This window comes from Pelophylax lessonae, assembly GCF_965119305.1.
Source record: "Pelophylax lessonae genome assembly, chromosome: 3".
Classification (NCBI taxonomy): Eukaryota; Metazoa; Chordata; class Amphibia; order Anura; family Ranidae; genus Pelophylax; species Pelophylax lessonae.
Window position 1 is genome coordinate 117,229,670 of NC_138770.1, and position 25,392 is coordinate 117,255,061.

General features: G+C 45.6%; 1 protein-coding gene across 3 annotated transcripts in view; it reads left to right on the forward strand.

The window, feature by feature from the left end:
* Positions 1–25,392, forward strand: part of ITSN2 (intersectin 2) — a 392,176-nt gene that overhangs the window by 195,290 nt on the left and 171,494 nt on the right. For 2 of the 3 annotated variants that reach the window (XM_082251748.1, XM_082251746.1), the window contains exons 14-18: positions 840–980; positions 7,136–7,223; positions 8,485–8,633; positions 14,601–14,681; positions 17,812–17,948. In XM_082251748.1, the coding sequence (XP_082107874.1) occupies positions 840–980; positions 7,136–7,223; positions 8,485–8,633; positions 14,601–14,681; positions 17,812–17,948 (596 nt within the window). The remainder of the gene's footprint in view (positions 1–839; positions 981–7,135; positions 7,224–8,484; positions 8,634–14,600; positions 14,682–17,811; positions 17,949–25,392) is intronic. The other variant, XM_082251747.1, reaches the window with a different exon arrangement.

Sequence of the window (25,392 nt, forward strand, 5' to 3'; positions counted from 1 at the left end):
GATTGAACTGGATGGACTGGTGTCTTTATTCAACCTTACTAACGATGTAACTATGGTATTCTTGGCAGTGCCATTCCACTACACTGAAAAGGCCAGGTTTAACAGAGTTGTGACCTCTTTAGAGACTGGAGAGATGGTTAAAGGGGATGACGCTTGCAATCCTGTTTAGCTAGAAGTCACATCAACAAGATCTCTAAAAAAGTAACTTCCCTGCTTTTATGGTGTCACTTCCTCAGTGACTGGATCAACAAAGTATCGTTAGGCCCTGCTCCTTTGCTATGCAGGGGGATTCTGCAGTGTTTTGTTTGGCGAGGGAGCCATGCAGTAGATGCAGGGTTGAGGTTTGTATTAAATTATCCTGTTGCTAGGGAGTTGGCCACCAACAACAGGATCGTGGGGTTGACATGCACTTATGGCTAGGTTCAACCTTCTGCATGCGTGAAACTGTTTGTAAATCGCACCCTTTCCTGCACCCATGGGCAAAATGCACTGCCCTTTAGCAGACAAGAGGGAGCGCCATTAATAGCACTCCTATGTATCCTATGTATCTGAAAATGCAGTGAGTTTTCAGGTACATTAAACTCTTTTGAAAAGGTGCAGGGACCATTTTCCTGTATTTTCTCTAGGTACAGCAGCCCATTCAAATGACTGAGATGCTGTAATCACACAAACGTGGCACACAGGAAACCGGTAGATATGATTCTAGTCTTTCGGCTAGATTTTTATTTTGCCTAATGACAAGAATGATTCTACTAAGACAGCTACTGTTTTCCCTTTTTTGTTTTTTTTTTGTTTTTTAAACTACATTTTGTCTTGTTCATTCTTTTTTCCTAATTTAGGAGGAAAAACACCAGCAGATCACACTCAGAGTCCAAGATGTCCGAGGTAGAAAACAAATTAGGAAAAACGAGCTTGACAATATAGATAACAAATGTGATCTGGGAATCATAGAGATCAAGCAACTCCAGCAGCAACTTCAGGTATTATCTGTGCACAAAAATATGTGTTGATTGTGGATATTGTTTTGCTCCATATGTGTGTGTGTTTTTTTTTTTGTTGTTTTATTATCCACCTGACCACCGGAAGATTTACCCCCCCCCCCCTTCATGACTAGGTCATTTTTTGCGATTCAGCACTGCGTTACTTTAGCAATTGCGTGGTCATGCAACGCTGTACCCAAATTAAATTTGTAATTTTTTTTTCTTTTGGTGGTATTTCATCACCACTGCATTTTTTTTATTTTTTGCGCTATGAACAAAAAACTCGGAGCAAAAAAAAAAATATTTTTTACTTTCTGCTATAAAACGTATCCTATAAAAAAAATATTAAAAAAAAATCTATTTTTCTCTTACGTCCTCCGACAGTCGCCGCCTCTTCTAAGTCATCACTATTGGGTATTGGCCACCTATCCGTAGGAATAGCTAGGCATATAGACTTAGTCAAAAGACAAAAGGCATTAGCATATACACACCCACGGGGGCTGTCCCATCTGGTCAATACCCCCCCTGCATCACCACTCCCAACTCAGTTTTTGTTTGCCTAGCATCAGGAATAGTCAGGCTTCCCTGTGCTGGGGCTTCAGTCTCAGCCTTCCTAAATCTTTTATTTGATTTTCTTTTAAATGTCAGTTTTTTTCTCTCACTTTACTAGCTGTTTATTTTATCAGCTTTAGTGTTAGTTTATTCTTCGGATGAAGATGGATCATGCGGTGCTGGAATTTGGACTGGCCGCCCTGGTTCTCCAGGGCACAGAGGGTCAGATGGACCCCCAGCCCGCCATCGAGCGTTCAGCTATTGTTCGCCCTGGCATTAAGAACGACCCATCCCTGTTCGCTGCAGGGATGCAGCCGTGAGGTGGCTACCTCACAGGACTTGTCTGCGGTACTGCAGCGTCATGTCCCTGGCTCACGGCACTCCCTGTCAGATGAGGACAGAGGTTTATCCGTGCACAGAGGCTCCCCCACGCCATCGGGTACAGGTAAGTACTTTCTGTGTGGGGCCTCTGCCTGGGGTGGCAGTCTGTGTTGCTGTGTGTCCCCATGTCTGTGCCTGTGTGACTCCCTGTGCGATCCCTGCGGGGTTCGCTGTGTGCAGATCTGTATGTTTGCCGGGGGTCCCTGTCCCTGTGTCACCTTAGGTGCATGTTTGGGGGTACAGACTTGTGTGCTGTGCGGCGACCGCTGCGGGGGTGAAATTGCGCGGTCCGCCATGTTTTTTGCTGTGCACAGGTGTATAGCCCCTCTGGGGCGAGTATACAGCTCATTTGGCGCCATCAGCCGCCATTTTGTGGGCGGTGAAACGATCGGTTCGGCCGCATGTCAGCGACCATCTTGGTGTAGCCTCCTATGCATCCCTATGGGGCAGCCATTTTCCCTGGGGTCTGGCTTATGGCCAGCCCCCTCCAGCAGCATTTCCTTTTCCTCTCAGACAGCACAGACACAGGTAGCAACAATCTGCGGGCTCTGCAGTTTGTCTCTCTGTCTTCTTCTGTATACTGCTTCTGGCTCAGTTTCTTTCTCCTTTTGGGGGTCTTCACAGCTGTGACAGTAGCGGTGGGCTGCGCACTCCGCAGCGCTATTTAAGGGGACAGTACACTACTTTTTTGCACTGTAGTTTTTTATTATCTTGAGCCATGGATTCTCAGGAAAGCAAGTTTCCTCCAGCTTTAGGGGGGGGGGGCCCCAGTTCTCCTGTGGCCCCGCTGCGACCTGATCTGGCTGCGGTGGTTGCGACTTTAGTGGCAAATATGGAAATGCTGATGTCTGAACGGGCTGCGAGAAAACGGCCAAGGCTGTCTCTCTCTTCTGATTCAGATGGGGATATGGATGCTGCTGCGAGTGTGCCCTTTTCAGGGTCCCGCTCATCCTTAGACCCCCCGGGGTCTGAGGGGGAGGCTGAGGTGGAGGGTGTTGATACATCCTCCCCAGGGTCACCCGAAGAACGGGCGACCATGGATGAGTTGATTGTTTCTGTTAAGGAAACCTTACATTTATAGGATGAGCCCTGTCCTCCGGGCGTTGTGTCCTCATGTGGGACGCACAGGACCCGCAAGTCTGCGCAGGTTTTTCCCTGCCCAGCGGAATTCCATTACACTGTTAATGAAATGTGGCGCACGTTAAAACGTCCATTCCTGGTACCTAGTCGGTTCAAATTGCTTTTTTTTTTTGCGCCGGCTACGGAATCACGATGGTGTGTGCCTCCACAGGTAGATCACACTGTGGCCGTGCTGAACAGGGCTACCTTGGTTCTTACCGAGGATACCCCGGTTTTCCGGGATTCCACGGACCGGCGGTTGGAGTCTCTAGCACGCCATTCCTATACGGTGGCGGGTTCGTTGCTCAAACCCGTTTTCGCGTCCGTTATGGTGGCTCAGGCGGTGGCTGATTGGATTAAGGTGCTTAGAAGCAACCTAGTGTCCGATGACGTGCCGCCTGCACGACTGGAAATGGTGGACCAGATCCATCAAGGAGTCATGTATCTGTGTGATGCAGCCCTTAATGAGGCCCCCTTGGTGGCTCGCCTCTCGAGTGTCGCGGTACTTAACCGGCGGCTGATATGGCTGAAGAGCTGGTCGGCCGACCAGTCCTCGCGGAAAACTGTTGCTGATTTTCCCTATGCTGGCTCTCGCCTTTTTGGCGAGGCGTTGGATACCCTGGTGAAAGGCGTCACGGGGGGTAAGAGCACTATGCTACTCCAGAACCCGAAGAACAAGTCTTTCCGTGGCAAGCGGGGTTCTGCGCCAAAATCAAGTCAGGGGTCCTTTCGTGCCTTTCGGAACCAATCCAAGGGCAAGCCCTTTAAGGCCCAGGGCAACCAGAAGAAACCCTGGGCGGGTAAGCAGAAGACCGGCAATGCCGGTTTGGCAGGACACTTCGCCTCTGCCTGAAGGGGCGCCCTCACCCATTTCTGGGGTGGGGGGACGTTTGCGCGGTTTCCTCCAACCTTGGCTGCTCCGGATCTCGGACAGGTGGGTCCAGGAAATCGTTCGATCAGGTTTCAAGATCGAATTCCTTTCCAGGCCGGCGGACAGATTATTTTCCTCCAATTTCCATTTGCTTCCGGGGCGTCTGCAGGACTTGCATAAAGCGGTGCAGGACATGCTTGCTCGGGGGGTGATTGTCCCGGTGCCTCATCGGGACAGGTTCGGGGGTTTTATTCGAATCTGTTCACTGTGCCCAGGAAGGAGGGCAAAGTGCGTCCTATTCTGGACCTGAAAGCGCTGAACCGCTTCGTGCGTGTTCGGAAGTTTCGAATGGAGTCTCTCCGTTCGGTTGTGGCCTCCTTGAGTCCAGGAGAATTCCTGGCTTCGATAGATCTGAAGGATGCGTACCTGCACATCCCCATTTTCGAGGGTCATCAGCGGTACCTTCGGTTCGCTATCGCAGAGGACCACTACCAGTTTGTGGCGTTAACCGTTCGGTCTCGCTTCGGCACCCAGGGTTTTTACCAAGGTGTTGGCACCGGTTCTGGGCCTGCTGCGGGCCCAGGGCATTGCGGTCCTGGGGTACCTGGATGATCTGCTTCTGAGATCGCGTGCCAGTCAGGACCTTGTGCGCGATCTGTCCATCACGGTACAGACGCTCCAGGAGTTCGGGTGGACCATCAATGTTCAAAAATCAGCGTTGTCTCCGTCGCTTCGCCTTCCCTATCTGGGAATGGTTCTGGACTCTGCTCAGGCAAAGGTATTCTTGCCGGAGGACAAGCTCCGGACTTTGCAGGGTGAAATCCAGTCCCTCAGGGACAATCCGTCCTCGTCACTCGGGGCCTGCATGCGGGGCCTGGGTTTGATGGTGTCGGCCTTCGAGGCGATTCCCTTTGCCCAGTTCCACACACGGGCTCTCCAGACGGAGATCCTGGCCGGGTGGGACAGACTTCCTCAGTCCTTTGGATCTGGAGGTCTCCTTGAGTCGCCGGACCAGATTGGCTCTTCTGTGGTGGATCCAGTCCCCGTCGGTGGCGGAAGGCAAGTCCTTCCGCCCATTGGTGTGGACAGTGGTTACCACGGATGCCAGTCTGTCGGGCTGGGGTGGAGTCCTGGGCACCCTGTCTGCCCAGGGCACTTGGTCGGAGGAGGAATCCTCCCTTCCGATAAATGTGCTGGAACTACGAGCGATAAAACTCTGTCTCTTCCAGTGGTCGGACCGTCTCCAGGGCCTGCCTGTTCGCGTACAGACGGACAATGCTACCGCGGGGGCTTACATCAACCACCAGGGGGGCACCAGGAGTGCTCGAGCAGCCTGGGAGGTGACCGACATCCTGTCTTGGGCCGAGACTCCTGTCCCGGCGATTTTGGCAGTTCACATTCCAGGTGTGGAGAATTGGCAGGCAGACTATCTGAGCCGCCAGACCCTGGCCCAGGGGGAATGGTCCCTACACCCGGAGGTCTTTCAGATGCTGTGTGCGAAGTGGGGATCCCCAGACGTGGATCTGTTCGCATCCCGGCTAAACCGAAAGGTGGAAAGGTTCGTGGCAGGAACGTGCGACCCGTTGGCGGACGCCTTGGATGCGTTGGTGGCTTTCCTCCGATTCAGTTACTATCCCGGTTCCTTCGCAGATTGGTCGCGGAACCGCACATGGTGATTCTGGTGGCGCCGGACTGGCCTCGCCGGTCTTGGTACGCCGACGTTGTTCACCTGGCGGTTGCGCCTCCGTGGCGTCTGCCTCTGCGGGAAGATCTCATGTCTCAGGGTCCGATCTTCCATCCTGCTTTACAGTTGCTGGCTTTAACGGCCTGGCTGTTGAGACCCAGGTCTTGAAGGACAAGGGTCTATCTTCTGAGGTTATCCCTACCCTGATCAAGGCTAGGAAATCTTCCTCTGGTAAGATCTATTATCGTACCTGGAAAGCCTACTTCGCCTGGTGTGAGTCCAGGGGGCTTTCCCCTCGTTCTTACTCGGTGTCGAGAATCTTGGCTTTCCTCTTGTCTGGGGTGGATCAGCGCCTGGCGCTGGCCACTATAAAGGGCCAGGTATCAGCACTGGCGGTCCTTTTCCAACGCCCTGTGGCGTCTCATTCCTTGGTGCGCACATTCATTCAAGGTGTGCGACATTTGGCTCCTCCTAGGAAGGAGCCTTTACCTCCATGGGACTTGAACTTGGTCCTGTCCGCGTTACAGCGTGCTCTTTTTGAAAATATCGGGGAGATATCGTTGCCTCTGCTGTTGAAAAAGGTTGCCTTTCTTGTGACGATCACTTCGGCTCGCAGAGTGTCGGAGCTGGCGGCGTTGTCTTGCCGCTCCCCTTACTTGATAATTCACAGAGATCCAGTGCTGGGCACCCGCAGATAGGCTACTGCTGTGAGTAGTCACAGCAGAAGTGGTCCGCTGGTGGCGTGCGAGCACATACATATACACACACGATTCTGCGCAGGAGGACTGCCCTGTAGCAGTAAATCTGCTATGGGGTGGTCCGGAAGTGGTTAAAAAGCGAAGTTATGCACAATGTAATATAAGAATGTTCCTTAGTATACAAAACATCCCCCCAAAGGGACACAGACATGAAACCTAAACTATTAAAGGTTTTAACTCTTACTTACCTTATCCAAAAACAAAAAAAGTTTTGGCAGCAGTATGGTTTCCAGAAGAAAAATGTATTTTGCTCCTCTAGCTGTTAAGTGACCACCTTTCCTCTGGGAACAGCGTTGCTGCATTAATTGGGGCTCTACACCATGCTCCGCATTTTATGAAGGGGTTTTAAAATGTGGGCTACAGTGTGGATTTACATTATACTGATATCTAGTCTCCATTATAAAATGGCCCCAAAACTGTTATCTTACGTCTCAGAGAGAGTGTTTTTCTCTCCAATAGTAGTAGTATCTGCTCAGTGTTGGGCTGGAAGGCCCCACAGAAGCTGTTTTCCATTTCACTGGTAAACCTTTAACTTAGTAAATTTGAGGGTTGTCCATATACTTTGGAAGATATTGGTAGCTGTGATGCTCCAGTGTGCAAAAACATTTGGCTTTGTACGACCGTATTTGCTTCAAAACAATCTTCTTGCAGTTTCTGTGTTTTTCACTGTTTTTGAGACGTTAACTTGTAGCGCTTTATCAACCGTTCATTCAAGAGCCTCAGCGCTGCTGATATCATCCGTATAATATCATTTTTTTTTTCCTGATAGCATCACTTTTTATTATTCTAGGACTATCAGAATAAGTTGAGCAGTCTTGCTCCAGAAAAGCATGCCCTGAACGAGAAGATTAAACAGTTTCAGATGGTTACTTCAACGGGTGAGTCATTTTCAGAATCGTATTATTTAAATCTTACATTTGTTGTGTCAAGTAAAGATAATTGTTAAAGTGGAGTTCTACCCAAAAGTGGAACTTCAGCTGTAAATGCCCCTGACATGCCACATTTGGCATGTTCTTTATTTTTTTTTTGGCGGGGGGGGGGTACCCAGTTTGACAGGTACCTGCTCCCACTTCTGCTCAGGCCGCCTCAGTGGCTCGAGTGGAAGTTCTCCTCTCCCCCTCCATCCCTGCAATCTTCTGGGACACGTCAGAGGTCCCAGAAGATTGCCCGGCCATTCACGGCGCACAGAGCAACTCGCACCCGGCTGTGAAGGCACAAGCTGTCATGGCTGGGTGCCACACTAGTGATGCCAGCGCCACCGAGAGAAGGAGTGGAGCGAGGCTTCAAGCAGCCGCATCGCTGGATCTTGGGACAGATGAGTATGTGTTTATGAAAAGTCAGCAGCTACGCTTTTTGTAGCTGCTGGCTTTTAATAAACACAAAAACCAGTAGAGCCCCGCTTTAAGCATATACTTTATAAGAATCTGGCAATTTAATTTTAGTCTTTACCTGCTTTTGTTCTGTCGATAGTGAGATAAGCATGCAATGCCAGTTCTCTTTCTGGAAAGATCACATAATCAGCAAAAGCAAAACATTGCAACTCCCTCCAGCTTTGCCTGAAATGTGCCGTACTCTTAAGTGCACTCTTGTGTTACAACAAAGACAAATCTCATAGAGCAGGACATAGCTGAGGATGTCTGCATTCTGCTCAGACTTTGGGGAAGCAGTAAGGCAGGTACATGAGTAGGGGGATGAGAATTCTGGGAAATCTTATTAGAGTATTAAGTCATGACTGGCTGTAGATTAAAATGGAAAAGTGATATTTAAACTTAAAAAATTAGACTTGGGGAGATTAAAAACACTTAGCTGATCCTCCACTCCTCCAGCAGATGGCGCCCTAGGATCACTTTTAGATGCAGTGGGAGAGGTGCCCCTACTATTTAAAAAAAAAAAAAAAAAAAGTACTCTAAATAATAGGATTAGATAATGCCATATTGATCCATGAGAACACCTATGCTGTGAAGGCTGATTTTTCTTTACCTGGCATGATTCTCTCAAAGTTTAGATTAGGTATATGTCCTTCCAGTTATAAGGGAGTTACAAAGCCCAGTATGCATCTATCAGCAGGGTCGGCCAACTGAAAATACCTCAAGTTGCTGAAAAATGTTTCCACTAATTCCTTTCTTTGATTTGTGACAGATAATTCAAATACTGGTTTATTTGGCCTTCATAAGAAGACGGCAGAGAGGGACGGCATATGCCAGAGACTGCGGGAGCAGCTGGATGCTCTGGAGAAGGAAACTTCCTCTAAACTTAAAGAGATGGACTCATTTAATAACCAGCTAAAGGTAGGCCCACCACTTACTGTATAGAACCAGGGAGAAGTAACAATGGAACCATTTCCAGGAGGCCCCTAAAGCCTGGCACACCCAGCTGGTTGAACAAATCAAAAACTATTAGCCCCGGTTGGAGCCGCTGTACTAACAATCGGACATTAGTACAGCGATCTCCCCTGCTGAGCTGTTGTGTTCTGACAGGGGGCGCCATTGGCTGAGAGCGCTGATCTGGAGTCGGTCAGCTGCTGGTTTTCCAGCATTCCGAACAGCTAGCTTCTGTTAAACTGGCTGCCATACACACGGGTCGAATGTCGGCCTGTTTTTATTGAACCAGCTGATGTCGCCCAGCAATCAGCCCATGTGTACAGGGCCTAAAGTGATTGTAAAGTCTTTTTTTTTTTTTTTCTAATAAAATAACAAACTTGTTATTCTTACCACCTCTGTGTAGTGAATTTGCACAGAGCAGCTCAGATCCTCCTCATCTCGGGTCCCTCTTCGACTCTCCTGGCCCCTCTCTCCTGTTCAGTGCGCCCACAGAAACAAGCTTGCTATGGGGGCACCCGAGCTAAGCTGCAGCTCCGTGGTATCCATTCAGACACTGTGTTGCCCCGCTCTCTCCTGATTGGCTAACTAAGTTTGATTGACATCAGTGGGAGCCAATTGCGCCCCTGCTGTGTCTCAGCCAAACAGGAGAGAGAGATCCGGATGCCTGAGGTACTCGTGGACATCGCTGGATAGAGAGGGGGCTCAGGTAAGTATTAGGGGGGCTGCTACACACAGATATACATAGAATGCATTAAGATAAAAAACCTTCTGACTTTACAACTCTTTTAGGTAACCATGTCCTTTTTCCTGCACAGCCACCAATCAGATTTCACCTTTCCTTGTTTGTAGTTAATGGACTACAAAGGGGGTTTGCTTTTAACTGCTGACTCCATACTTTCAGGGAAGTTTTTTTTTTTTCTTTTTTCAAGGTAATATTTTATTGGTTTTTAAAATTAAATTGACAACAAATGAACATTGTATAGCTGTACAGTATTCTACATCAGAAAGAATATTTCATTACACAAATGTTATATTGTCCAATCATTCAATGGTTTCTACAATATCAATGTGCAATTAATAAAGATATATATAATGAGTAATGGCATAATTCTAATTAATGAAAAGGAAAAAATAAACAACAACATACACAAAAGGTGTAAAAACATGAAGAAAACAAAACACTTGGGCAATTATTACCCCACCAATGGGATACTAGTGAATCCACACAATACATCTACATGAATAGCTTATACTATAGCAATATTGCTGTTATATAATATAATGCTGTTTTTGGCGCCATCCGTCGCCATTTTACGGTAGCCGAACAATCGTTCCGACCGCATGTTCGGCGGCCATTTTGGCAGAGCCTTCCATTCAGTCCTATGGGGCAGCCATTTTCCCTGGGTCATGCAGCCTATAAGTTCAGCCTACTTTAGCAGCACTTCCTTTTCCTCTGATACAGGACAGCGGTGGCAACACTCTGCGGAGCTCGGCAGGTTATTGCTCTCAATATCTTTCTGTATTGTCGCTTCTGGCTCAGTTTGGTCTTCTCCTGTTTCGGGGTCTTTGTCACTGTAGCTGTAGCGGTGGGCTGCACACTCGGCAGCGATCGTAAAGGGACAGTACAAAACTTCTTGCACTGTTAATTTTTTCACATTGGGCAATGGATTCTCAGGACAGCAAATTCCCCCCAGCTCTAGTGGGGATCCCCAGTTCTCCTGTGGCCCCTCTGAGACCTGATTTGGCCGCTGTAGTTGCGACCTTGGTGTCAAATATGGAAATGCTGATGGCTTAACGTGCTGCGAGAAAGAGGCCCAGATTGTCTCTCTCCTCTGATTCAGATGGTGATATGGCTGCTGCTGCTGCGAGCGTGCCCTTTTCAGGGTCCCACTCATCCTTGGACCCGCTGGGTTCTAAGGGGGAGGCAGAGGTGGAGGGGGTTGATACCTCCTCCCCGGGGTCGCCTGAAGAGCGGGCGACCATGGATGAATTAATTGTTTCTGTTAAGGAAACACTACATTTGGAGGATGAGCCCAGTCCTCCGGGCGTTGTGTCCTCATTTGGGACGCACAGGACCCGCAAGTCTGCGCAGGTTTTTCCCTGCCCGCCTGAGTTTCATTACACTGTTAATGAAATGTGGCGCACTTTAAAACGTCCATTCCTGGTGCCTAGTTGGTTCAAATTGCTTTATCCCTTTGCACCGGCTACGATGGTGTGTGCCTCCACAGGTGGATCACACTGTGGCCATGTTAAACAAGGCTACCTTGGTTCCTACTGAGTATACCCCGGTTTTCCGGGATCCCACGGACAGACGGTTGGAGTCTCTAGCCCGCCATTCCTATACGGTGGCCGGTTCGTTGCTCAAACCTCCTGTCTGATGCTGTTCCGCCTGCCCGGCTGAAAATGATGGATCAAATCCACCAAGGAATCATGTATCTGTGTGATGCGACCTTAAATGAGGCCCCCTTAGTAGCACGCCTGTCTAGTGTCTCGGTACTTAACCGGCGACTGATATGGCTGAAGAGCTGGTCGGCTGACCAGTCCTCGCGGAAAACAGTTGCTGATTTTCCCTATGCTGGTTCTCGCCTTTTTGGCGAGGCTTTGGATACCCTGGTGAAAGGCGTAATGGGGGGCAAGAGCGCCTAACGCTCATCATCTTTGTATATAGTTCAGTAGTAGGAAAGTTGCTGATCAAACTTGTATATCACCAGAAACCGAGGTGAGCCAGCCGACCCAAATCTTTTCAAACTTTTTGGGGCAACCCATAGAATAGTACATCAGTTTATATAGCAGTAATGTGCCATTGACTAGGTAGGGACGTTCTCTAATGCTTGTAAATTAGGTCTGGATGGTGCCTGGGGAGGCTATAAATGCTAGTTTTACTCATGCTAAATACTACTGTCAGCTGTGAGCTTTGAACATAGAGACTGATGATTCCTACTAGCACACCAGGATTGAGCCCCTTGCTTTTCCCCTTCCTTTCAGCTCATCCAGTCACAAAAAGCCTTGCATTCCTTTCACAGCACTTTATTCCTGTTGTTCTACTTTAAACTTTGGCACTCCATTTAAACTTCTTAACCAAGAGAAAAAATGCTGTTTTACCTGCCAAATTATATTTCTGTTCATCCATTCCTGTAGTTTGCACAGTTCTGCCACACAGCACAGCCCTATCTGGCAGAAGATCTACATTTTGTGCTGGAAATAAGATACACTTACAGACCTTGTCCCTCCCCCACCCCGTGACTGAACAATGAAGGGAGAAGAAGCAGAGTGATGTGCTAATCTATCTTTTCACACTGCTTTCTACTTCTATCAACATGCCCCTTCTTAGCACATGACCATGTCGGCACAACTGATTGGCCTCTTGTTTTACTACTCCCTTCCCTTCCCAAATCTGAGCTGTGCTTTACTATAGATTGAAGAGGCTGGTATTTAACTTAAATTGAAGTATTTGCACTGCTTACATTGAAAGGAAAACACATCAAAAGATGTATTAATGAATACGGGGTTTCATGAATTTCTTCTTGGCGCTCAGATTTTATCTCCTGGTTTTATAAATGTAACTCTTACTGTAACTAGAAGGGGAAGTAAAGGGAAATCTCCCAGAGACAAACATCACAAATGTAATTTTGAACAACAGGGAACAGTTGGTTGATTCTCTGCATCAAGTTAAACCTTCTGTGATCAAATCTTCCCCCAGCCCCTCCTAAAGACTCAGCCCCGGTTCACACTTATGCGATGCGGGAAGGCTGCGAATCCGCAGCCTGTTCCCGCATCGCACACGCACCCCCGGCAGTTCACACTGCCATATGCGATACGCTGGGGGTGTCAATGTAATCTTAACGGCACCCCCAGTTTGATCGCATATCGCAGTGCGATCGTGCAGTTCGCACAGGATCGGATCGCACAAGTGTGAACCGCTAGGCGATCCGATCCTGATGCGGCTTCCAAAAAGGGTCCCTGTGCGTGTTTGGTGTGGCTGCGGTGCGAATTTAGCCATACAAAGTGTATGGCTAAACTCGCACCGCACAGCTGATCGCATGTAATGAAGGAGCAGTGCGCTCCGACATTACATGCGAACCCCGCACACGCACAAGTGTGAACCGGGGCTCAAAGCTGTTGTAAACCGCTGGACTTTTTTTTTTTTTGTACCTGCAAGTTAATGTCATAATGTGCTTGTATGCATTGCATACTAGCACATTGTTAAACTTATCTTAATACAAAGCTCTTCCAGTGACGAGATGTCAGCGCTTCATGTGCTCTCATCTTCACCTGTCTTGTTTCCAGGTTCGTGGACTCTGGCTATGTGACTGGCTGAGCTGCGATGACGTCGTTCCCACGCATATACGTGTAGGAGCCACCATTCACAGCACAGGGCTCTGTAGAAACTACACAGGTGGCCACTCCTTCAGAGCGCATGCGCCAGTGATGTCACTGGCTGCATGTACACTAAATATCTCCTAAACAGTGCACGTCTAGGATATATTTACACTACCTATAAATAGGCTTACCTATAGGTAAAACCAAGAGATGGAAGTTTGCTTCCACTTTGACTGACTGAGTCATTTTTCAATCTGGCACTGTACCCTGAGGTACGAGGAGCTGAGAGTGCTGATGGGGGACCCCAAAGGAGGAGGTTCGGAGCTGCTCTGTGCAAAATCATTGCACAGAGCAGGTAAGTAATAAGTACTTTCAGGATTTTATTGCTTGCTGTGTTTTTTGTTAAGGTATTAAGGAGATTCCCTTTATGTTGTAAGCTGGTTTTACATGGTGATTTTTAAATGGTCTTGAGGTATTGTTGGATGTAATTTTAAGAATAAAAATGCCTGGCACTGGTTTTACGTACAAATGTATTCCTGCAATGTTGTGTCAAGTTGGATTTATAGCCACACTGTTGGGTCTTGACTATGCTCTGCATTACCCAAACCATAAGGTTACTTCTCTGCCCCTGCTAGAATCAGTGGGTGGACATGAACTTCCTTATTTTGCATAAGGCAGAATATCTATCAGAAAGCAAGCTGTGATCATGGTACAGTATTTCTTTCACCAGCAATAGAAAATATTTCCAAAAGGATTAAGGTATTTAAAAGCATCACTCACAATTAAGGTAATGGTAGACAACCTAGTTAGAGAGTGCTACAATTTGTATCTAAGTTAAAGTTAACTTCTAAAATTAAAGCCTATGGCTGACCTGTTTTTTTAAATAGCCACTGCCACTTGCCCATTTAGGGCAGAGTGACAGTGCCTCCTGATAGTCCACCTCCCAAAGATATACTCAGCCATCCACACTCTCTAACCACCTCCCCGATGCAGGAGTCCACCCTGAGTGAGCTCCCGAGTCCGGCTGATGTCTGAGCTTAACCAGGTCATAACCCCCCCCCCCCCCCACCTATGTGACAGTGGTTAGTGATTTCCTGCTCAGGCCCAAGCACTATCACATGGGGAGGTCCAATGTTCCCCCATACCCGAAATCGCCACTCCTTTAGAGCAATAGAATGAGTGCCTTGATGGAGCAGGGAGGTTGGATTTAAAGGAGCATGGATCAAGTGAGCATGGTATTCTGGAGGGAAGATGGGCTGTCGGGAGGCACGGTTATTTTGAATGAGAAAGAGGCCCCTAGTGGCCTGGAAACGTTGCTGCTTTCTATTAGTTTCTCATTAAAGGTGCAGAGATTTTGGCTGTTATCCTGATTCTGGCTTTACTAATTAGTAGGTTACTATTTTGCTAAGAAGAGAAGCCAGAATAATGGTGATTTAGCCTTGAGTAAGAACCCTTACAAAGAAACCTGTCAGCAAATGCAGAGGCCATTTTTCTAAATCTGCGATTTCCCTACACAAAGCCCAGTGAGTGAGTGGTTCAGATGGTCCCTGACTGCCCATATTGATATTCAGAACTATTACACTTAATGGCTTCTCTGTCTGCCTTATCTTGCAGTGTGAGAATATGGATGACTCTGTTCTGCAGTGCCTTTTGTCTCTCTTCAGCTGTCTCAACAATCTCTTCCTCTTACTTAAGGTTATTTCAATTTCTATGTCCTCCTCGCCTGTCTGATCTTTTACTTTTCTGTCTATCATTTCTTGCTCCTCTCCATATCCTGTGTGAATGTGAGTTTTTACCATTTGGTCTCTGAGATGTGAGCACCTTAATTATCCATAATAATTGTTTGATGCTTAATAATAACTTTTTGAAAATTCTTGCTCATCTCCTTTGGGGAAGGATAAAAGGTAAGTAGACCACCAACAATAAATGTTTGGATGGCGTATGGTGTTCTGTTGCACAACTGGGCAGTTTATACTGAGCATAGGAATAAAAATACATAACCAGAGGTTACCTTCTGAGAAAAGTGCATGTCAGAATGATCCCTTCATGCAGAGGTATACACTGCTGGATTAAATTCAAATCCCTCTTTTTCTGAAAAGATCAAGCTTGAGCCCAACTCCCAAGCCTTATTATTTGTCTTTTATCGTCTTATGAGCCCTTATTCACCAACAAAAACCCTATGAAGATGGCGCTTGGTTGGGTGAAGCTTTACTTTTCTGAAAATGTTAAAGGTCAGCTGTACCATACACCATACCATACAGTGTACCATACAGTGTAACATACACTTCTGTAATCCACCCTACGCCTCCTGAACTAACATGCACTCACCACCTCAATCTTATACTTAAATCTGTAGCAGAGCCACATCGTTTGCAATGTGAATTTCCCCTCAGGCAGAAATGCCCTTTGAAGCTGGGTGTTCCTCTTCACTGAGCCCTTCCTGTCATGTATGAGTTTGTCCTGGTTGCTGGAGCTGCACTGAGCCTTCATAGACATGTATGGGGCTGCACTGGATGTTGGAGCCACAATGAGCCCTATTAGATTTGGTTGGGGTTGTCCTTCATGTTGGAGCCACAGTATGCTCTCTAATGGCCTGAATACACGATTAGAATATTGGCCCATCATTCGACCACCGACTTTTGAAAAATTATTTTTCGGTCGAAAACATTGCCAACATACACGGTCCGAATATCGCCCGACCGTTGCCCGCCGACCACCATTTCCGGGCATGCATGATGAGGTTATACAGATTTAAACTGAACGACCTCAACACCAACGTATAGAATATCGTTCATTCGCAAACGAGACGACAGAAATTTTTGTGTTTTTCAAACGGTATTTTTCGTTCAGATTATCGATATCGCTCATTGATGGCTGGGCATTAACGAGTAGAATAGCGGCCGATCGCTCGCTGAGCGGAAATTTTTGACCGAATTTCTTATGTATTCAGGCTAGGGCTGAACGATAGTCGATGTGATATTGACTATCGTGCTGTGGGCGTGGACGATACATCGCCGAAGATACGATGTAAGGCATAGGCATTAGGCAGGGAGAAGTCAGATTGACTCACAGTGTTTGTAGCAGAACAGAGCCGACATCAGTCCCACACGTTCAGTCTGCCTGCAGCTGATGGTAATATGATCCTAGAGTGAGGAGCTCAGCTCCTCCCTGTAACCAATCAGCGGCTCTCAGTACACTGAAGAACTGGAAACAAGCTTGTATTGTAACAGTTCAGAGTGAAGAGTCGAGTCAGTACGTGTGGGACTGGACGGATGTCATGTCAGGCTGTGTTCTTCTACCTCCTGCCACCACTGAGTCCCGACTGTGCCTAATCCACACTGACTGTCACTGTCAATCCCTACAATAACATTAACCCTGGCCTGCCCTGGCTGTATGGTGCAATCTGCAATTGCAATCAGAAGAAGGCTGCGCTGCTGCAATACTTCCATGATTTCCTCTCAAAATCGCAATATATATTGTTGAAAAAAAAAAATATTGCAATGTACTTTTTTTCCAATATCGTGCAGCCCTAATTCAGGCCATCAGGTTTGTTTGGGGTTGTCTTGAATGTGGGAGCCACAATGAGCCCTATTAGATTTGTTTGGGGTCGTCCTGGACACTGGGCCTGCACTAAGCCCTCATAATCTTTTATGTGTCCATCCCTGGTGCTGGAGCTGCTCCTGATACGGAGGTCAAAAAACCTTTCTCTGCTGCAGAGTAAGGTAAAAAGCTAGGTGTTCTGGCAAGTTGATTTAGAAGGGATGAATGGGTGGATTAATTTATTTTAGTAGTACAGTGATCTGTTAAAAATGCAAATAGCTTTGTTTACCTTTATCTGTAAGTTTGTTGGTTGTTTTGACACACAGTTTTGCTGAAGATTAGGGATGTGCTCAGGTGTGTTTGGACATGAGTCTTAACCTGCCTGAGCTATCCTGCTGGGAAGCTGTCAAAGTGGACAGCCAATCCTAGGTGGTGACGGCATCCCCGCTCTTGAGCCGCAGGTATTCATGGGACGTGTATACTTGTAGTTGCAGAGCAGGGAATGCCTCCGTCGCCTATTATTGGATGTCCACTTTGACAATTTCCGGTGGGGTAACTTAGTCAGGTGCGGAATTGTGCCCAAACACACCTGAACTCATCCCTGCTGAAGAGTACCTCTGTTTAATGCATTTATTAACATCAGTATTAATTGTCAAGGTGTATTCTGAAGCGAAACTGTCTTCTGCTTTACTCAACTCTACACCACTGCATAGCCAGGCAGGTTGACACCACTCTTACTGATTCATTGTTCACTGAACAGGTAGGTGACACTGCTAACCAGCTAAAGCAGGAAGTAGCGAGGTGACCTGACTGGTTAAGCAATGTGGTAGAGGTGTCTAAATCTCAAAGCCAGCTGAAAAGAATTACAAATCATTTGACAGGTAAAACCATTCACATATATGTACTTCAACTCTGTATCATCTGTGACCTGTGGATCTTCTGTCAACAAATTCATTAGTCTTGAACAAAAAATGAATTTAGTTTTCATGAAAAATGTGTTGAACGAAAGTTTTACCCATGTGTTTTTTTTTTTTTTTCCCTGGAACATAATTAAACTTGTCTGATCATTGCATAGACATGAATTATTGTCTGCGTACCGCAAAATAGATCCTTTGTCCAGCCCTTATTCAGCTGAGTCCATAGTTTTATTTTTTCATACAGTGTATGTTGGATCACCTGCTCATGTACAGCCATGTCACTGCATGTTGCTAGACACAGTTTCCATTTTTGTTTATATTGCTGTCCTTGTTACCTAAACCTGATGACTTGATTTCCCTTTAATTAGGAGTTGAGAGAAAGCTACAACAATCAGCAAGCTGCATTCCACCAATTACAGAAAATCAAGCAAGAAAAACTGCAGGACCTGGAGCGCAAGAAAAATGAAATGGCGCAAAAGAAGAAAGAAGAGGAGGAGGCGGCAAGGTAACATAAAAGTCACAGCACTGTGCACTACCAATCAGGTTTCTTTTAAAAAAAAAAAAAAAAAAAACAATCAAGTTTGATTGGTTGCTATGATAAACTGGTAATTTTTATGTGCAAGTTTTAGGGGACCTATCATAACAAGGGATGGTAAGGGTTATGTCCAAATTGCAGGAACAAAATTTCAGATTTTGAGGCTACTAACCTCTTCTCACCTGCAGTGTCTACGTTAACTTTAATTTGTTAGTTTTTTTTTTTTTTTCAAATCCGAAATAAAGTTTATTGAATTTTTACCAATAAACACAAGTACAACCAATATATAGGTCAGTAACATGGATCCACAGTTCCGGCCATCCATACATAATGTGGTACATCAAAAGACCGGTAAATACTCTTAAAGCTGAATCACATTAAGGGTGCAGAGTTACATACTGTACACATGCTAAGAAAAGATGTAATTACAGAAGATCATTTGGTGTGAGATTTCCAAAAAAAAAAAAAAAAGTAAACTCAAAATTCTATCCATTACTAGATCAACCGGTGCAAGACCTGGCACTACTAGCCAATCCCCCAGATCAAATTTGCCCGGGCATCCCCGATGCTGAAAAATAATCTTAAAACCTGAGAGTATCACCCATGCTAAGTACCCATTCTCTGTGAGTGGGCACCCTATTGGTTTTTCATTGTTGTAGAATGAGTCTACGGGCCTGAATTAAATGTTAATCTACATTCCCCTGTTTGATAACTTGCAGGTGACATTGTTTGCAGATACCTGCTGTTAAAAAACTGGTCTGTCACTGACAGCTCAGGGTCCCCACTAACAATTGGGAACAAATAAAAGTGACTCCCAGTTGTGATAACGAAGTTGACTAAAACATAAAGATCACATTATAGGCTGGAGAATAAAAGATGAGTTCCCATTATGCAAATGCACATCTTTTTGAAGTTACAAAAAGAAAGTGCTTTTAATATATTTTTTCTTTCTACACTGAAGCCTTTAAAGCATTGCAATGCCAAGATCCTGCAGACTCTCAGTACACTGTCTGCCCATACCTCCGATATCAGCAGGTAGTTCCTGAACTGCAGAAAGAGTCAGTGAACTACAAGCATGCTCGGCAGCGCCCTTGCAGTGTGTCTTATGAACACACAGACCGGGGCTCAGGAGCGAGCACACACAAGTGCTCCCATAGCAAGCAGCTTGCTATGGGGACACTCAGGGAAGAGGTGGAACCAGGAGCGCCAGCAAGGGAGCCAAGAAAGCCAAACAAATGCTGCTCCAGCCTGTGGCGAAGGTAGTCACTCCCAGACAAGGTGAGACAGGTTAAGGTCCCTATGTAAGTGGCATCTTACACACTTTTACGAATAAATAAGGGGGCTGTTAGTGTTTTTTTGTGACTGTGTCAGATTGTATCCATGTATGGTTGCTTGAAATATATATATATGAAGAGAGTAGCAATTCAGTTTAAAAAGTTCTATCGAATAACAGTGATTTATGATACTGGTGTTTATGTCCTATCAATATTTACTGAAAACGAGTACATTTGTTTTACACTAATATCTGTGTTCTGCCCATACGAGGATCATCGAGCTTCATCCACCATGTCAGCTTCTTATAGTGTTCCCAGGAGTCCGCTACTCATTTCTATTCATTCTCGTTTTTACATTTTTTCTTCTGGTTGTTATATTTCCATTTTTCTTTTTCTTTCAATAGCATATAATATCATTTTTCAAATGGTTTTATGGAGTTGTTATAAGTCATCATTAGTCCCCTGGCGGGCATTGGAGGGCTTGTAAGCCACCCGGTCTGTTGGATAAGTAAATAATACAATGTGTATGGTTTATATTGGGATCTTATGTATATTGTGTACTTAGTTTGATTGGGTGTCAGAATTAGCTTGCCGACCTCCTTCCCTACACTGTCCTTTACAGTCATTCGGCTTTTGTCCATGGATCAATGTTGGCGGGTGACACGTCAGGGGAGGTCTGCGCAGCTTGTTTAGCTTCCGAGAAAGAGACTTGGTTTTTTTGTTTGTGTTACATGACAAGTTCGCATGAAAAGGCGATTAGACACTCATTCGTTTAGTCAGAGAAGATCCTTGATTGATTTATTAGGCAATTGTTTAATTGCCTACATATACTCACTGGTGTCGTTGTGTGTGTGTGTGTGTGTGTGTGTGTGTGTGTGTGTATATATGTATATGTATATATATATATATATATATATACAGTACAGACCAAAAGTTTGGACACACCTCATTGAAAGAGTTTTCTTTATTTTCATGACTATGACAATTGTAGAGTCACACTTCAAGAGGTAGTCACCTGAAATGGTCTTCCAACAGTCTTGAAGGAGTTCCCAGAGATGCTTAGCACTTGTTGACCCTTTTGGCTTCACTCTGCGGTCCAGCTCACCCCAAACCATCTCGATTGTGTTCAGGTCCGGTGACTCTGGAGGCCAGGTCATCTGGCGCAGCACCCCATCACTCTCCTTCTTGGTCAAATAGCCCTTACACAGCCTGGAGGTGTGTTTGGGGTCATTGTCCTGTTGAAAAATAAATGATGGTCCAACTAAACGCAAACCGGATGTAATAGCATGCTGCTGCAAGATGCTGTGGTAGCCATGCTGGTTCAGTATGCCTTCAGTTTTGAATAAATCCCCAACAGTGTCACCAGCATTGCACCATCACACCTCCTCCTCCATACTTCACGGTGGGAACCAGGCATGTAGAGTCCATCCGTTCACCTTTTCTGCGTCGCACAAAGACACGGTGGTTGGAACCAAAGATCTCAAATTTGGACTCATCAGACCAAAGCACAGATTTCCACTGGTCTAATGTCCATTCCTTGTGTTCTTTAGCCCAAACAAGTCTCTTCTGCTTGTTGCCTTTCTTTAGAAGTGGTTTCCTAGCAGATATTCTACCATGAAGGCCTGATTCACACAGTCTCCTCTTAATAGTTGTTCTAGAGATGTGTCTGCTGCTAGAACTACATGTGCCATTGACCTGGTCTCTAATCTGAGCTGCTGTTAACCTGCGATTTCTGAGGCTGGTGACTCGGATAAACTTATCCTCCGCAGCAGAGGTGACTCTTGGTCTTCCTTTCCTGGGGCGGTCCGCATGTCAGCCAGTTTCTTTGTAGCGCTTGATGGTTTTTGTGACTGCACTTGGGGACACTTTCAGAGTTTTCCCAATTTTTCGGACTGACTAACCTTCATTTCTTAAAGTAATGATGGCCACTCGTTTTCCTGTACTTAGCTGCTTTTTTCTTGCCATAATACAAATTCTAACAGTCTATTCAGTAGGACTATCAGCTGTGTATCCACCCTACTTCTGCACAATACAACTGATGGTCCCAACCCCATTTATAAGGCAAGAAATCACACTTATTAAACCTTACAGGGCACACCTGTGAAGTGAAAACCATTTCAGGTGACTACCTCTTGAAGTGTGACTCTACAATTTTCATAGTCATGAAAATAAAGAAAACTCTTTGAATGAGAAGGTGTGTCCAAACTTTTGGTCTGTACTGTACATATATACATATACACACACACACACACACACACACACACACACACACACACACGCACTATATTGTCAAAATTATCGGGACACCTGCCTTTACACGCACGTGACTCATATAGTTAGATAGTAGTTGAGGTTGAATAAAGACAATAGTCCATCCAGTTCAACCTGTGTAGGTGTGTGTGTGGCTGTAATCATCTCACATAGCCCTGAATGTCCTGATCCTTGAGATGTAAGTCTAAGAGTCTTTTGAAAGCCACCATACTTCCCGCAGTGACCACCTCTTGTGGTAGAGAATTCCACACTCTTGTAGCCCTAACAGTAAAGAACCCCCCACGTTGCCTGAGGTTAAAACGCTTCTCCTCTAAGCGCATTGTATGCCCTCTTGTCCTCATGGAATCCCTTCGACTGAACAGCTTTTTTTCTAAGCTGGGATCCCCATTGAGATATTTATAAATTGCTATCATGTCCCCCCTCAGGCGTCTCTTCTCCAGGAAGAATAAATCGAGCGATTGCAGACGCTCTTCGTAATTAAGGTCCTCCAATCCCCTAATCAGTTTAGTTGCCCTTCTCTGGACTCTCTCCAGCTCCAACACATCCTTCCTGAGGACTGGCGACCAGAACTGGACAGAATACTCCAGATGCGGTCGGACCAGAGTTTTATAAAGTGGAAGGATTATAGTCTTATCTCTGGAATACATCCCTTTCTTTATGCATGCTAATATTCTACTGGCTTTGGCAGCTGCCGCTTGGCATTGCATGCTATTTCCTAATCTATCATCCACCAAGACTCCCAGATCCTTCTCCATTTTTGATTCCCCCAAGTGTTCCCCCCCTAACGTGTATTGTGCTTTTATGTTTTTAGTGCCCAAGTGCAAAACCTTACACTTCTCCACATTAAACCTCAGTTGCCATGTCGTTGCCCACTCCGTTATTTTGTCTAGGTCATTCTGTAGGATATCTGCTTCATGCTGTGCAGTTATTGCCCTAGCCAATTTAGTGTCATCTGCAAAAACTGATAACGTACTACTGATCCCGCCCTCAATGCTGTTTATGAATAAATTGAACAAGGTTGGTCCCAGGACTGAGCCCTGGGGCACCCCGCTTACAACCTCAGACCAGTCTGAGTATGCGCGGTTTATTACTACCCTTTGGACACGCCCTTTTAGCCAGTTCCGTATCCAAGAGCAAACCCTGCTGTCGATACCTGCAGACCTTATTTTATAAATTAAGCGCTTGTGGGGAACTGTATCAAACGCCTTAGCGAAATCCAAGTACACCACATCCACTGGTCTGCCCCTATCTAGCTCACAGCTCACCACCTCGTAGAATGTTAGGAGATTGGTTTGACAAGAACGCCCATTTGTAAACCCGTGCTGATTACTGCTGATGATGTTGTTGTCTTTAGCAAACCCTACGATATAGTCCCTTATCATCCCCTCCAGAAGTTTACATACTATTGATGTCAAATTGACAGGCCTATAATTTCCCGGGATATGCCTCTGACCCTTTTTGAATATCGGAATCACGTTAGCCTTCCTCCAATCCCCTGGTACATCTCCTGTCCTAATACTGTCAGCAAAGATCAGGAACAGTGGTCTAGATATAACCTTACTGAGTTCCTTGAGTACTCTCGGATGTACGCCATCCGGGCCTGGTGATTTGTTTGTGTTAAGTTTATCCAGCCTTTCCCTGATTTCACCCTCTGTTAGCCATAGTGGCAAGTCCTGTGTATTACTACTAACCATACAGTCGTGGTCAGTGAACCCCTCCTTTTCATGTGTAAAGACTGACGAAAAAAAAGCATTCAGCACGGTTGCTTTTTCAGTGTCCTCTGTAACCATCCTCCCATCATCGTTAATTATGTGCGCAATATGCTCAGCCCTAGCTTTTTTGCTGTTGATATATTTAAAGAATTTCTTTGGGTTTTTTTTTACTATCCTCCGCTATTTGTCTCTCAAAGTTGATTTTAGCCATCTTGATTTCGTGTTTACTTTTCTTATTTGCCTCCTTGTATTGCTCGAAAGCTGATACTGTGCCCTCTGATTTATACTTCTTGAAGGCCAATTTTTTTCCCCTAATAAGTTTTTTAACGCTATGGTTTAGCCAGCCAGGTTTGGCTTTGTCTCTTCTAAATGTATTTCCCATAGGAATGCACTGCAAGATGCATTTGCTTAATATGTTCCTAAAGCATTCCCATTTTTCCTCAGTGGTCAGTGATCCCAGGGTTTGGTCCCAATTTACCCTTTTCATCAATGAGTACAATTTTGGAAAGTTTGCCCTTCTGAAGTTTAAGGTTCCCCACTTGCCTTGTTGTTATTTACACTAAATGTGATCATCCTGTGATCGCTAGAGCCCAGGTTGTCCTGGACTCTTACCTCCGAGATTAGGTCAGGGTCATTAGTGATCAATAGATCCAGGACTGCATTTTCCCTAGTAGGAGAATCCACCAACTGTGACATGTAATTATCCTGTAAGGTTTCTGTGAATAGACGGGCCTTCTGTGAGTGTGTAGTCCCCTCTTCCCAGTCAATGTCGGGATAATTGAAGTCCCCCAATATGATGACTGATCCCAGTTTTGCCACTTTACCCAGTAGTGCTAAAAATTCCAGCTCTACCTCCTCCCCTTGTTTAGGTGGCCTATAGCAAACCCCCACAATTACTTTTCCCTTATCTCCTTCTCTATGGAGTTCTACCCACACAGATTCTAAATCCATGCTCATCCCTTCCGTGATGTCACTCCTCTCTATCACCGTTACATTGTTCTTGACATAGAGACATATCCCTCCCCTCTTTTTCCTACCCTGTCCTTCCGGTATACCGAATACCCTTGGATATTGGCCAGCCAGTCATGTGAGGGGTCGAACTAAGTCTCCGTTATTCCCACAAGGTCTATGTCATCCTCATGTACTAACATTTCCAATTCATCCATTTTATTAGCTAGGCTCCTGGCATTAGCATATACCCCTCTTAGTTTTACGGAATTTAAACGTGATTGGTGGTTATGTTTATTCCTGTTTGGTCTGACTCTGTGCAGGCCAGTCAAATTTCTCCACCTCAAACGTGCTCATCTGTCTTTATGGACCTTGTTTTGTGCACTGGTTCAAATCATTTGGTGTGGGGTTGTTTTTCAGGGGGTTGGGCTTGGCCCCTTAGTTCCAGTGAGGGGAAGGCGTCCGCATACAAAGACATTTTGGAAAATTTCATGCTCCCAACTTTGTGGGAACAGTTTGGGGATGGCCCCTTCCTGTTCCAATACAACTGCACCAGTTCACACAGCAAGGTCCATAAAGAGATGGACGAGCAAGTTTGTATTTGCATATATGAGGTTTGCGTATGCATAGGTTTTACATTTCAAAAGAGCCGTTATCTCAACTAAGAGACATCAGAAACCAGCACTTCGGTCTGTGCAGAGCGGTAAACCGCAAATTAAGTCCTGGTAGGATGTTTGTTTCTGCTGTCCAGGCCTATTGTAACACTATGACCAAATCCATTAAGAATACCCAGAACTAATGGGGATTGTAAAAGGCAATCAGAGAGCTCTGCCCAATTCAAAACTTAAATACACACACGATTTATAAACTCAGACAGGAACATGACCCATTAGTCCAAGGACCCCAAAATATATATTTGTATGAGAAATGTCACACTGAACGAATTATAGTCCTAAATGACCACACTAGCACATGTAGAAGGGGGAAGATAGCTGTTAGATATTCCCTGGGTGACAAGTTTATCTGAGATACTGTGTTTAGTATCCCTGGATGCGAAATTCAATGCTGAACAATATTCTTGTACAAAAGTTTTTATTAAAGGATAAACATACAACAAGGCAAGGTATGTGCATACAATGCGAAAAATGGAACATATGGAAAAGGTAGCAGCAAAACAAGATACAAACATAGGGCGTAAGCCAAACTTAA